This window comes from Natator depressus, chromosome 21, assembly GCF_965152275.1.
Source record: "Natator depressus isolate rNatDep1 chromosome 21, rNatDep2.hap1, whole genome shotgun sequence".
Lineage (NCBI taxonomy): Eukaryota > Metazoa > Chordata > Testudines > Cheloniidae > Natator > Natator depressus.
Genome location: NC_134254.1, coordinates 8,933,110 through 8,946,077, shown reverse-complemented (window position 1 = coordinate 8,946,077; position 12,968 = coordinate 8,933,110). Strand labels below are relative to the sequence as shown.

Genomic DNA, 12,968 nt, shown 5'->3' with positions numbered 1-12,968 from the left:
AATCCTGATCCCACTGAAGTCGATGGCGGAACTCCCACAGACTTCAGTGGGAGCAGGTTTCGCACAGCTGCTGTCTGTGTTTTTTTCCTAGTCCGTCACCTCTCTAAGGCTGAGTTTGTGTTTCCGTATTAGGCTCTGCACTGGCAACGTGTGAAACAGTAACCAGCCTTTGGCAGAACTAAAGCTCCTTAAGTGCAGTCATGGGAAATCAGGAACTCCATGTACTAGGGCTGTTGATTAATCGCAGTTAACTCATGTGGTTAACTCAAAAAAAGTAATTGCGGTTAATCGCAGTTTTAACCACATTGTTAAACAATAGAATACCATTTGAAATTTACTAAAAAAAATGTGGATGTTTTTCTACATTTTCAAATATATTGGTTTCAATTTCAGCACAGAATACAAAGTGTACACTGCTCACGTTATATTATTTTTTATTACAAATATTTGCACTGTAAAAATGATAAAAGAAATAGTATTTTTCAATTCACCTCATACAAGTACTGTAGCGCAATCTCTTAATCGTGAAAGTGCAACTTTCAAATGTAGGTTTTTTTCTTACATAACTGCACTCAAAAACAAAACAGTGTAAAACTTTAGAGCCTACAAATCCACTCAGTCCTACGTCTCGTTCAGTCAATTGCTAAGACAAACAAGTTTGTTTATATTTGCGGGAGATAATGCTGCTCACTTCTCATTTAAAATGTCGCCAGAAAGCGAGAACAGGCATTTGCATGGGACTTTTGTAGACAGCATTGCAAAGTATTTACGTGCAAGATATGTTAAACATTCATATGTCCCTTCCTGCTTCGGCCACCATTCCAGAGGACATGCTTCCATGCTGATGACGCTCATTAAAAAAATAACGCATTAATTAAATTTGTGAATGAACTCCTTTGGGGAAAATTGAATGTCTCCAGCTCTATTTTACCACACTCTGCCACGTATTTCATGTTATTGCAGTCTCAGATGATGATTCAGCACAAATTGTTCATTTTAAGAATGCTTTCCCTGCAGATGTGACAAAACGCAAAGAAGGCACCAATGTGAGATTTCTAAAGATAGCTACAGCACTCAACCCAAGGTTTAAGAATCTGAAGTGCTTTCCAAAATCTGAGAGGGACGAGGTGTGGAGCATGCTTTCAGAAGTCTTAAAAGAGCAACACTCTGATGCGGAAACTACAGAACCCGAACCACCAAAAAAGAAAATCAACCTTCTGCAAGTGGCATCTGACTCAGATGATGAAAATGAACATGCATCAGTCCGCACTGCTTTGGATTGTTATCAAGCAGAACCCCGTCATCAGCATGGACGCATGTCCCCTGCAATGGTGGTTGAAGCATGAAGGGACATATGAATCTTTAGCACATCTGGCATGTAAATATCTTGTGACTCTGGCTACAACAGTGCCATGTGAATGCCTGTTCTTATTTTCAGGTGACATTGTAAACAAGAAATGGGCAGCATTAATCACAATTAATTTTTAAATTGCTTGAGAGCCCTACCATGTACTATTCCACTGGTTAGGGTAGTCTTGGATAGGAACAGAGCCAGCACCTCAGGACATCTATGTGATGGTAATAGCGTGTAAATACAGAGCACAAACAGGATCTCTACCTTCTTCACAGCAACCACATTTTCGCCTGCTATCCCCATCCCATCTGAGAATCTCAAAGCTTATTGCTAACATCAGGGGATGAAGCTGCCCACATCCCCTTGCCAGCTAGTCAAGCATCAGCATCTCCATTACAGCTGTGCAAAGAAAGGTCATTCTGTGCTACAGAAGATTTCCTAATAGAAACAAAAGGGGGATTTAATCCATTGTTCTCAATGGGAGCTGCTATGTGCTTAGCTGTTTTGAAATTGGGGCAGAAATGGATCACCGAGAGGTTAATTTCCTCCTTTATACCTAGGTAGCAATTGGTGTGTGTTAATAAGGTTGTGATACCACAAACAAACAGCTGGGCTCATTCTTCACTCAACAAACTCCAAAGGCAACAAAAAGCAATTTGACTCTTTGCAGTTTATTCACAATAATACATCTGGAGAGCACTGATTGTTACCCACAAGCAAGCTAAGGCTGTATGGATCATAGAATATCACAGTTGGAAGGGACCACAGGAGGCCATCTAGTCCAACCCCCTGCTCAAAGCAGGACCAATCCCCAATTTTTGCTCCAGATCCCTAAATGGACCCCTCAAGGATTGAACTCACAACCCTGGGTTTAGCAGGCCAATGCTCAGACCCCTGAGCTATCCCTGCCCTGCTTGTATGCAAGGTACATTAAGAATGATTCAGTCTGTCCATATGAACTCAGTCTGATCCCAACAGTGTCCAGGAGAGAAGCTTTAGACAGGAAAGGGAATGCCTTCATCCGGTTCTGGCGAGGCCTGGTTTGGCTAGGCTGATGGGGCAAAGCCCACTCTGTTGTTAGCCATATCAAAGACAGAATAATATTCCCTAAGGAAGAAGTTACCCAGGATCCAGATTGGCTGCTCATTCTGAGAAGATACATAAGTGGTCTCAACCGCAACTCTGCAGTAGCCATTGTTCTGTAAGGGGGAAAAAGAGAGAGACACGTCTGTAGGGATGTATAAGCTGCACTCTGACAGGCCAGTGGCATTTTTAAGAGCTTTGCAATGGTTTTGATGGGAGCAGGAGCAGGCCCCCATAAGCTCGCATTGTGGGAACACAAACACCCCATCGGTTTTTGAGTGCTGTTAGAAATGACAGGCAAACAGAGCTGCAATGTGGTGGGATGGAGCGGGAAAGGTCTCTGTCTTTGCACAGAAGCTCTGACTCCCTGTCTGACACCCGTGCATGGTTCATTGTCTCTGTAAGATAGAAGCTGGTTTTGCCTTTAAAGTGGACGTAGACGGAGGGGGGCGGCGGGAACTGGGATCCGTTAATGACGAAGGTGGTGGTCGGCATGTTCTGGACGTTGCTGCCGCCAGCCATGTACTGTGAAAGAAAAGAACAAGATGGGGTTGAGATAGTTACAACCTAGAGCAGAGGCTGCTCCCAACAGAGGAGAATGGCCACTATACAGCATCTACCATTCCACCCAACTGAGGGCAGAAATTAGAGCTGGGAGAATTTTTGCTGAAAAATGGACCAAAACTATTCATGAACTTGATCTGATAGTTTCAGCTGGGGAAAGTTTTCTCAGGGCCAGGAAACCATGTGCCAGTGCTCACATATGTGTTCCCTCTTTATAACCTTTGGTGAGGGCCCTTTCCTGGGAGGTGGGAAATCTACATTAAGATCCCCACCCTGTAGCAGGGACTTGAACTCAGATCTCCCCTGTGCCAAGTGAGTGCTCTAACCACTAGGCTATTGCAAGGTGTGTTTCTCTCAGTCTCTCCTGTTGAAGCTGTTCCATTTCAACATGAGAATCAGGCAGCGAATGATTTAAATCCACACCTCTTACCCATCAGGTGAGTGTCAATAGAAGATTCACACTCATTCACTCTCTCTCTCTCTCTTTGGCACTATAAATATTTAAACATTTATACAAAGTGGAACAGCTTCAATAGAAGCGATTGAGAGCAACCCAGCCCTGTAAGCCTGTGACTTGACTCACCCCTATACTAAACTAGCCTTGAGTGAAACTCAGGGATTTCGCCACTAAAATTGAGAAAAAATTATTCCAGTGCTTAAGGCATCCCCACCTCAGGAATGCCCCTAACCAGGGTTATAACACCAAGGGCTGTAAAATAGAGACACCCAGGTGTTGGGAAGTTTTAGGGGGGATACAGAGAGACCCCAACAAATGGTAAAATAGATCAGATAAGCTCTGACCAGAGAATTTATGCTGACCATCTGCACAAACAAAGAAAGTCATAAATAAGTTACAATTCGGGCATGAAAGATAAAGCACAAAAAAGATTTGAGCAGGGAGGAGGAAACATAGGTGCCAGTGCACAATAGGTTAAATTTTTCTGCCTAGGGGGATCGTATAATGTAATAGCGTTAGTGACGTTAAAGGCGGTCGCTAGTTTTACCTATATAATGCGAATAAAAAGCAATGCTCTTTGGGAACCATCTCCAGAGCTAGAACTCGGACCCCTCTGCACGACCATGACGTGCAGAGGCATCAACCGGCGCCCCCACACGAGGGAATCCTGATGGGGTGAAGTTTGTCTGTATATTGGGAGTGGTGAGCATAAGAGATTGGCTTGGTGTGTGTGTTCTCTGTACGTTGCTAATAAATAGATGTTCAGAGCGCAGCTGTGTAAGGCTCTTCACTGGGAAAAGATCCCGCGGACCCGTATGGCCCTGAGCACCGTGGGTAAGGGCGGGTACTTAAATTGACCAGGTTTTCCTTGAGCCCCGTGAGTAAGGGTAGGTGCTTTACACCTTAAACCCTTGGTAGGGAAAAGGTGGGCTACCTAAATGAACTGGGTCACGTCTTGAGCCCTCAGTAGCGTATAGATGCAGTGCCCTAGACTTTTGCAGGTAACAGCCCAGCATAGCCTGGCCCTGGCGGTTAGAGCACTCCCCTGGGAGAGAGGAAGATCTGAATTCAAGTCCCTACTCCAGAGCAGCGATTCAGACCTGGGGCTCTCCCATTCCCTAACCATGGGGCTATAGCTTATCAAGGGAAACGCTCATACCAGGTATGATGGCCTGACATGAACTCTTCCAATCTGCTGAAAAAATTAACCTTTTTTGGAACAGAACCAAATATTTCCCCCAAATTTTTGGTTGGCTGGAGAAACTGCAAAACCAGTTAGTCACACAGCTCTAGTAGAAACCCCTCTGCAGCACTCTGCCATTACATGGGCAGCAATTCACCAGCCTCACACACGCTCTTCTGTCTGACGTGTGGCCACCTGCAAGGTTACGCCCAACCGGCCTGCTTCAGATCTCATGCTGACTTTACACTGGGCCAGCTCTTCAGAGTGTGTAAGTCAACGTCGCTCCAGAGCTACGCCCATTTACACCAACTAATGATCTGGCCCACTGACTTGGGCAGAATTGCTTCTGATTTACACTGGGGAAAGGGAGATCAGAAGCTCTCCCCCCAAACTCAGGGGAGACTTTCTGTTCCCCAGATGGAGTTAGTGCTGTCACCAGCTTTAAACCTCTGGTTTAAACCCCTGAGCTCCTCTAGGAATCCTTGTCTGATCACCCAAAAACCCATCAGTCTCATCTTATGTCTTGGATTCCTCGTGTCAGGCACTGCAAGATCCCTCACAGATGTCCTCGGCAGTGTGGCCAGGCACCTCTTGCTCCTCCCTCTCCGTTGGATTCCTGAGCACCCACAGCCTCCAGGAAGTCCCCCATGTACTGCTCTTGGATGGTGAGCAGAAACGTCCCAGTGTCCACAATGCCCTGGCAGTCTTGGCTGCACCAGCCAGTCACCTGCTGTCCAATAGCAAACCTAAGGAGGAAAGCCCAAGAGACTTCACTGTGCACGTCTGTCAGCCACGAGAATGCCTCTGATGCAGGCTGAGCCAAGAGCACAAGGCTTCAGATATTCCGTAACGTGCAGTTCAGAGACCCATAGTCTACAGAGCCAAGCACTGCCACTGGCCCCGATTCAGCAAAGAACGGCAGTACACACTTAACTTTCAGTGCGGGCTTAACTCCCTCTCTCTTCAGCAAAGCACTTAAGCATGCCCCTATCTCTAAGTAGCTGCTTCAGGACTTCAGGACATGTTTAAAGATAATGCTTAAGACCTTTGCTGAATTGGGGCCTATAATAGGCGCTTTTAGCATTACTTGAACCAAAACCCTGGATCCAAAGTCTTTTGAGAGAGTGTCTGAAATCCAGACCCAACCTTTATCCTGGGCCAAGATCAGATCTTGTGTAAGTAATAATCTCTCTAGGCTAGCTAGAGAAGGACACAGAATTCCTCCTTTTTTCAGACTCTGGCACAGAAAAGTTGAGTTCACAAAAGGCAGCTGACTTCATTAATTAGAGCTGGAAAGGCTGCCCACGGACAATCAGGAAGAAAGGCTCACGCCCATGTTAATAAAGGGGGAGATTGCAAACAAAACTTACTCCTCAATACCAATCTTCCAGTAAACTTCTTGGGTAACAGGAACCCAGGTAATCTGGCCAGAGAACAGCTGGGTGTCAATGCCTCCCAAGATGACTTCCCCTCCGTAATCATACGTTGGTTGCCTGGAAACTCAAATAGTAAAAATATCAGATTCTGACCTCTGGAGCATGGGGCATAAAATACATGTGCATGGGGGGCCGGGTGATGGATCGACAGTAAGAAACCAGACTAAGGGGTAAATATATGGTGAGAGAGAGAGATGGAAATATAGACCGAAAATATATAGGAGAGGGGGGAGAGAGAGATCTTACCGTGAGAAATAGAAACTGAAGGTGGGTTCAGTAAGCTGGCCCTGCTGCAGCATCTCCTGCATAAGTGTGTTGTACCCTGGTATGGCTACAGGAGGATAAGCCATTCCCAAAATCCCATCGAAATATGTGTAATAGAAGGGGCTGCTAGGCTCATCCTGACTCAGACCAAATTCCTGGTGTTCAATGGTGATGTTCTGGATCTACCAGGGAAGAAAATCATTGCCCGCGGGGAGAATTTTATCCTAAATGTTGACAACGAAAACAAGTAACCATTTCATTCTCAAGGGTGGCTGACGCTCAAGACAGTCCGATAAAGCACATCATTAGGGTTAGATCTGATGCTTCTCTAAGCAGCTGCATATGCTCCATATGGGGTGGGAGTCAGTTGAGGACAGTGTCTCAATCAGAGAAGAAATTCAAGGCACAGTAAAATCGGGAAAAAAAACATAGCCATAGAATTTGTGCCTAGTAATGGTTAGTATAGCTAACGTTATTCCTAACTGACCTATGCACTGGTTAACTCGAGGCTTGTCTACACAAGAAAGGTGCACGAGTTTAACTTAAATCACTTTTTAAACCAGTTCATATAGAAGCTCTTCTCTCGGTTTAAGAGTGGCTTTATGTCACTTTGCTTAACGAAGCTAACCCACTCTTATGTTCCTGATCAACTTTAATGACACCAAAATAAGCCACTCAAAACAACACAAGGGCATCCACACGGGGGTTTGCACGGATTTAACTTAATCGGTTTTAATTCACACCTTAAGTCAAAATTGGTGCAAGTTTCTCATGTACACAAGCCCTTATTATGTCCTGTATTAACAGGGTCTAATTAACAACATAAAAATCAAATGTACAGGACCAAATTCACTGCTGGTGTCACTACACTGAGGCCAGTGGAATTTACCTCATAAAGTGTCCTCAGATAAATGTTTCCAAGCCCACTGCAGTTAAACTAGAAAGATGTATCATATATTCCTGCTGCTATGTGGGGTACACGCTTCAGTAAGTTGCATTCAAGACAAGACATTACTAACCACAACCCCATTAATCCCAGTGACGTCCGATGATGCCAGAGAGACAGCTCGAATGACAACGCGTGATGGGGGTGGCGCAAATTTCACTTACTGTCACTGTGTCATAACCTAAAACCACAGTCAGGTCTCCAAACCCATAGTCCAGGGTGTAGGTCACTCCAATGTTGGGAAAGGTGGATGACTGGCTGGGGTTGAACCTTGCATGATTGGCTAGATTAAAAACAAGATTGCAACATCATGGCCATCCTCTTTGGTGGCTGCAATGTGATTTGAGCCAGTCCCATTCAACTGCGGACTGAGTGCCCTGACAAGGCAGCATTTCCCAACAGCTGACTTCCCGTGGAGTGAAATGACCAGGCAGCAAATGTGAAAAATCGGGACAAGGGGTGGGGGGGCAATAGAAGCCTATATAAGAAAAAGACCCAAAAATCGGGACTGTCCCTATAAAATCGAGACATCTGGTCACCCTAGAAAGAACAGGGCCAAGAGTCAGCCTGGGAGTTTTGATATGACTTTTTTTAATGCCCATCTTCTTTATTTGCCTACCTTGTACCCGAAACCATAACCTTTAAGAATTATGGGCCAGATCCTCAACTGGTGTAAATAAGTGTTGCTCTACTGAAGCCAATTTATACCAGCTAAAGCTCTGGGTAATAGTTTTGCCATTCATAACATTTGTTGCCTCCCAGCATGACTGCTTAAACTTTAGTATACACACTACAGTATTCTACAGTGCAGTATCTCAGCTGTAGAGTTTTGGACTACTATTTTACAATATTGTAGTACCTTTTTATAAGGAAAGAGTGATCCATACCGTATTCAGGGCTTAGAAAAGACCTCTAGGAGACTAGCCGATACCTTAGTATGACATTCACAAATACTGTCTGAGAGGATCATTTTTGGTTTGCAAGATGCTGTATCTTCTTGCCTAGTTGGAATTGGACTCCGCTTCTCAGGAGCCATGCACACAGGACATGCATCTACTCAATATTTAACAGCTGAGCAGTACTCACTGCAGGCTTGGCTCTGGCAGTACGTAGAGGGCACCCACAGGTTGGAGGAGCCGGTGTCGAAGAGAACCAGGAAGTTCTGGGGCGGAGTTCCAATGCTGATCTCTCCGAAGTAGAAGGACTGCAAAAGAGAGGAGACGTGTGGGCAGGTGGATTCCTTTGTGTTCTTAATCATTTTCCAACATTTTGACTTCTCTAGCATCTTCCATTTGAAGATGCCAAAGGTCTTTACAGCCTTTAAGGAATTAAGCTCCACAGGGGTGGTCCATTATTTTGCATATGGGGGAATCGAGGTATGAAGAAGGGAAGTGACTTGCCCAATTCACCCAGCAAGTCAGTCGCAGAGTCAGGAACAGAACTGTGACTTCTTGACTCCCAGTCCTGCACTATAACCATAAGCCCAGTCTCTGGAGAAGACACACGATGTGTCCCAGGGAATACACAGCAAACATTTGGGAATGATAAATTGGGGGGGGGGAACAGGGCAACCTAGACTCTGCTTTTTCTCCAAACAGAAATATAATTGGACGCAGAACTTGTGTGTTCATTGTATTCCGTGAGATTTTTTTCATCCAAACCACTTCAAAATAGTTACAGATTTCCAAGGATTGAAAAGAGGGATCCATTGACTTGTGACCACAGAAGTACATAGATTGACTAGGTAATAAGGTAGGAAAGAAGGCTAGCAAGACTACATAAAGAAAGAAGACAGACGGAGAGAAAGCCTTAATACTCACATCCAGATAGTTGGCTATTGGTACATAGGCCACATTGTAATTATTGAAGTGGTACTTCCTGGCAGGATCAACTTTGTGATGCTTCAGAAAATCCTCCAAAACTCCTTTCTCCTGCATTGACTTTCCTTTCTTCAGAGTGACTCTGCACAGAAAAAGAGCAGCTCAGGAAATGGTTCGTCCTCCCAAGTATCTCTCATGTTGTTCCCCTCTGTATCCTGCCATAATGCTGTTCCTTCCTCATACAGCTCAGTGTGTTACCACCCAAAGTGGGAACGCCTGAGCAGAGGCAGAAATAGATTTACAAATATCATACAATTAGTAGTACTTTGTAAGGACATGACTTAACAGAATACAGAAATGCTGATCTATTTACTATGTGGGTACCTCTACGCACGCCTCACTACAATATCTGTTCTGGAATACTGTACTCACTTCACCAGCCCTTCTGAGAGCCAGGATGAGCCACTTCATGGTGCTCGATTTCTCCACCAACTAGCTCCTGATCTGAACACGTTGGTCACTGCCACAAAACTAGGCTGACACATCTGATCAACAGTCCCTACTTTTATATCCTGGGCACTGCCCCCTGCTCCATTATCTGCTGGCACCCAAATTCCCATATCACAGAGCTCACCCAGCATCTACACTTGGTGTATTTTATTTCTCCATGAAGTATGAAGACGTTTGTTTCTTTTGTCGGGTGCTGAGATTGTAAAGCAATTAGCACCTTTGACTGCAAGATCAAACAATTAAGATCTACTCAGAAGCAAACCTCTGCTCACAGCAAAAGAAAAGTGTTGTCAAAATGTCACCACACTGGCACGTTATCTGTTTTCTTCAAAACTTCCTTGCCAAAAATGAAGAAATCCGCCGCTGGCTGCAATGAATGGAAATTGATACAGTTATCTCTTTTTGACCCTAGTGGTTAGCCAAAATTCAAGGCTTAGCTGATTGGTTTGCTTAGGAGAAGAAAGTCACGTTGGAGTCAGGTATTTCTTTGATGCAATCTGGTTCACTTACAAAGACTGTATGAAGTCCTGTTTCCCTGAAAACAACAGGAATCAAACATCAGGAGACAGTTTCTTTGCTCACAGTTCCAAGCCCCTTTCTAGCTAGCACTTAGCCCCAAAATCTCCCTCTTTCTAGGCTCTGTCTCAGAGCCATGCTCCCAGGCCTTTTCTGAATTTGTTTCTGTGGTGTTTCTCTTCTTCCCTCACACACACAGACACACCGCTCCAGTTCAATCAATCCCCTGGTCCTGAGTTTATCGGATCACAATTAGAGCTGTGTGAATAACTGATTTGTTTTTTAAATCATTGGATGTACCAAAAAAAAAAAAATATTTGGGGCCAAAGTGCCTTGTTCAACCCAAAACAAAGCCTTTGGTTTTGCTTTTGGGCTTTTTAATAAATAAAAAACAAATGAACAAACTAGGAGTACATTTCTAAACAAAATTTGTTGTGAATCACTCAAAGTTTCATTTATAAAATGTCATAACTAAACACTTGTTTGTTTTTTCAACTGAAACAATTTGGTGAGTTTGAAACAAATTTTCAAAACGTTTTGGCTGAAACAAATCTGCATTTTTCCTGGAAAATTTTCAGCCGAAAAATTCTGCCCTGCTGTGATCACAACAGAACTCCCTTTGGGCCTCAAAGCTGGCCCCTACTCCAGTCTTGCCTGTGGTTTTGCTTTGGGTGGAGGCTTCTATTATTTCAAGTATTTATGCCTTAAAGGAGTTCCATCCTGATTTACATTTATCCTGAATGAATGGCCGCTGTTATGCCTACCAGCTTCAAGGAGGTTTAACCCAACCCATAGCAATCCTCATGGTGGAGCTGAGTAGTTATATGAGGTTACATTAGCTAGATTCTGCTCTCATTTGTGTAAATCCAGGCCATCTCCATGCTACCACATGTGGGCAAAACTTATGTTGCTCAGGGGTGTGAAAAAAAACACACAATCCTGGTGACATACGTTTCACTGGCATGAGTGGTAGTCCCACCGACATAGCTACTGCCGCTCATTGGAGGTGATTTAATTATGTTGATGGGGAAGCTCTCTCGCACTGGCATAGAGCAGCTACACAAGAAATCTTGGTACAGCTCTGCCGCTGGAAAGTCTTTCATATAGACATAGCCCTAGAATAGAATTGGTCGGTTCATTTTTTTTTTCCTGTAAAAAATTTCCATGTACATGGAAACATTTTATTTCCATCAACATTTCTTCGACTTCCTTAAAAAAACACCCAGACTTTTAAATATTTCAATTTAAAGGTGCTTCGGGGTTAAAACAAAAAAATTTCAAAGAAATCCAAATTTTTGAGGGAGACGTTTTCCATTTTTGTCAAACCAGCATTTGTTATTAGTAAAAAACAAGAGACAAAAAATTTTCAACCGGCTCTGGTCTGGCGTAACGGATGTTGTCTTCACGGGGAAGCCCTGGTCTTCAGTAGGAGAGAAGGTGAGTTCTTAGCTCATCCTAGCTAGCATGTGGTGACTAACTGAGGTAAAATCCCAGTGAAAATAGTTTTAACCCTTGGCTCCCCCATAGCCTTCACCTCGAGACTTGCTCACTGTGACCGGAGTCTCAGGGGAGCCAACTGAGATCACTCAATTGGGGTGAACTCCAACGAATGGGGCAGGCAATCCCCAAAGCTGGTGGATTTTCCAATACTTAGATTTACCAAAACAGCTTCTATAATACCCCAGCGTGAAACATCAAGCAGATCTGAAATAAAAAGAATTAGGACACAAGGCATCTTTATACAGTTTCAGGCCTTCTTGTGGCAGCTCCGAGTCCTTTGGTGAGCAACAGACAATTATGGGGACTTTTGAAGTAGATCCATTTCCTAAGCATCACCGGTAATTAGCTATATGGATTAACAAAAGGCAATTGCCCGTTTTCCATCATTCTCAGGTGATTTGCTATACATTTCAAAGAGACAAACACGGTGATGTTACTATGTTTACAATTCATCTAAATATTAATATAGCCTTTTGATCTCTGAATCAATAGCTATAGTGACAGACAGGAACTGTCTGTTTACATGGCTAGCATCAAATAAAATATGAGTCCACACATACAATTAGTATCACCTCTAATTTGTAACAATATAGGTTTTCATTTCAAAGTTCTAGCCTATCTACCATGGAATGGCCTTAATTACCATTTACATACTGTTCTAACATCTCTCTAATGGTTGACTTTGGGTCAATTATCCTTATCCCTTTCTGGGCATACATCACACTTTGTATAAGATTTGTTGCAATTATGTAACAGTGGTAGCAACAATGATTTGCATGATCATATTTTAATTAGATAACATCACACTCCCACACATGAAAACCACACATTGCCTTGTCTCCACTAGGACTGTACCTCATGTTAGTTACCGTGTGTTAGCTAACCTGAGGTAAGAACATACCATCTTTTCAAGTGAGCAAAATCACAACAACTGGTGATGAAGATGGGTCCCTCATCCTGGGGTGCCTGCAACACAGGGACTGGTAGTGACCTGCTCATGGAGATAAAAAATTAGTTTAAAAATGTTTGGATGTCTGGGGGACATTTATTTGTTTGATCGTTCAGTAGAGGGCTGAGTCAACCGTAGTGCGAGACCGGAACAGTGCACCAGAGCCAACGATATCCAGGAGGAAAAAAGGTTGGTGGTTTTACTGAGCGTAATGGCAACTAAAACCCGTAACTTGCTGCCCAGCCTTACTCCTGTTAAGCCAACCGATGAAAGATTTGCTGAGATCATGGAAATTCTGTTAAGTCACTGCTCCTCAATGCTTCCGAAAGCAAATATAAAAGACATAAAGGCAAAAATGGTGCTTAATGATGGGAGCTCATCCACTA

At 43.7% G+C, this 12,968-nt stretch overlaps 1 protein-coding gene across 1 annotated transcript; it reads right to left on the bottom strand.

Annotated features, from left to right (window-relative positions):
* Nucleotides 1-2,400: 2,400 nt before the first annotated feature.
* LOC141975530 (pepsin B-like) lies at nt 2,401-9,578 on the bottom strand. The gene is made up of 10 exons (XM_074935962.1): nt 9,554-9,578; nt 9,433-9,463; nt 9,108-9,249; nt 8,374-8,491; nt 7,452-7,570; nt 6,324-6,523; nt 6,012-6,134; nt 5,237-5,387; nt 2,871-2,962; nt 2,401-2,560 (listed from the first exon to the last, which is right to left on the bottom strand). Exons 1-10 carry the CDS (start codon nt 9,576-9,578, stop codon nt 2,401-2,403), a joined length of 1,161 nt encoding a protein of 386 aa, XP_074792063.1.
* Nucleotides 9,579-12,968: the final 3,390 nt, after the last annotated feature.

Coding starts and splice junctions, on each gene's coding strand:
- LOC141975530 (XM_074935962.1), bottom strand. CDS start 9,578: ATGAAGTGGCTCATCCTGGCTCTCA. Junction 9,464..9,553: donor GTGGCTCATCCTGGCTCTCA/GAAGGGCTGGTG, acceptor TAGATCAGCATT/TCTGTATTCTGTTAAGTCAT. Junction 7,571..8,373: donor CTGCCAGAGCCAAGCCTGCA/GTGAGTACTGCT, acceptor TTTTTAATCTAG/CCAATCATGCAAGGTTCAAC.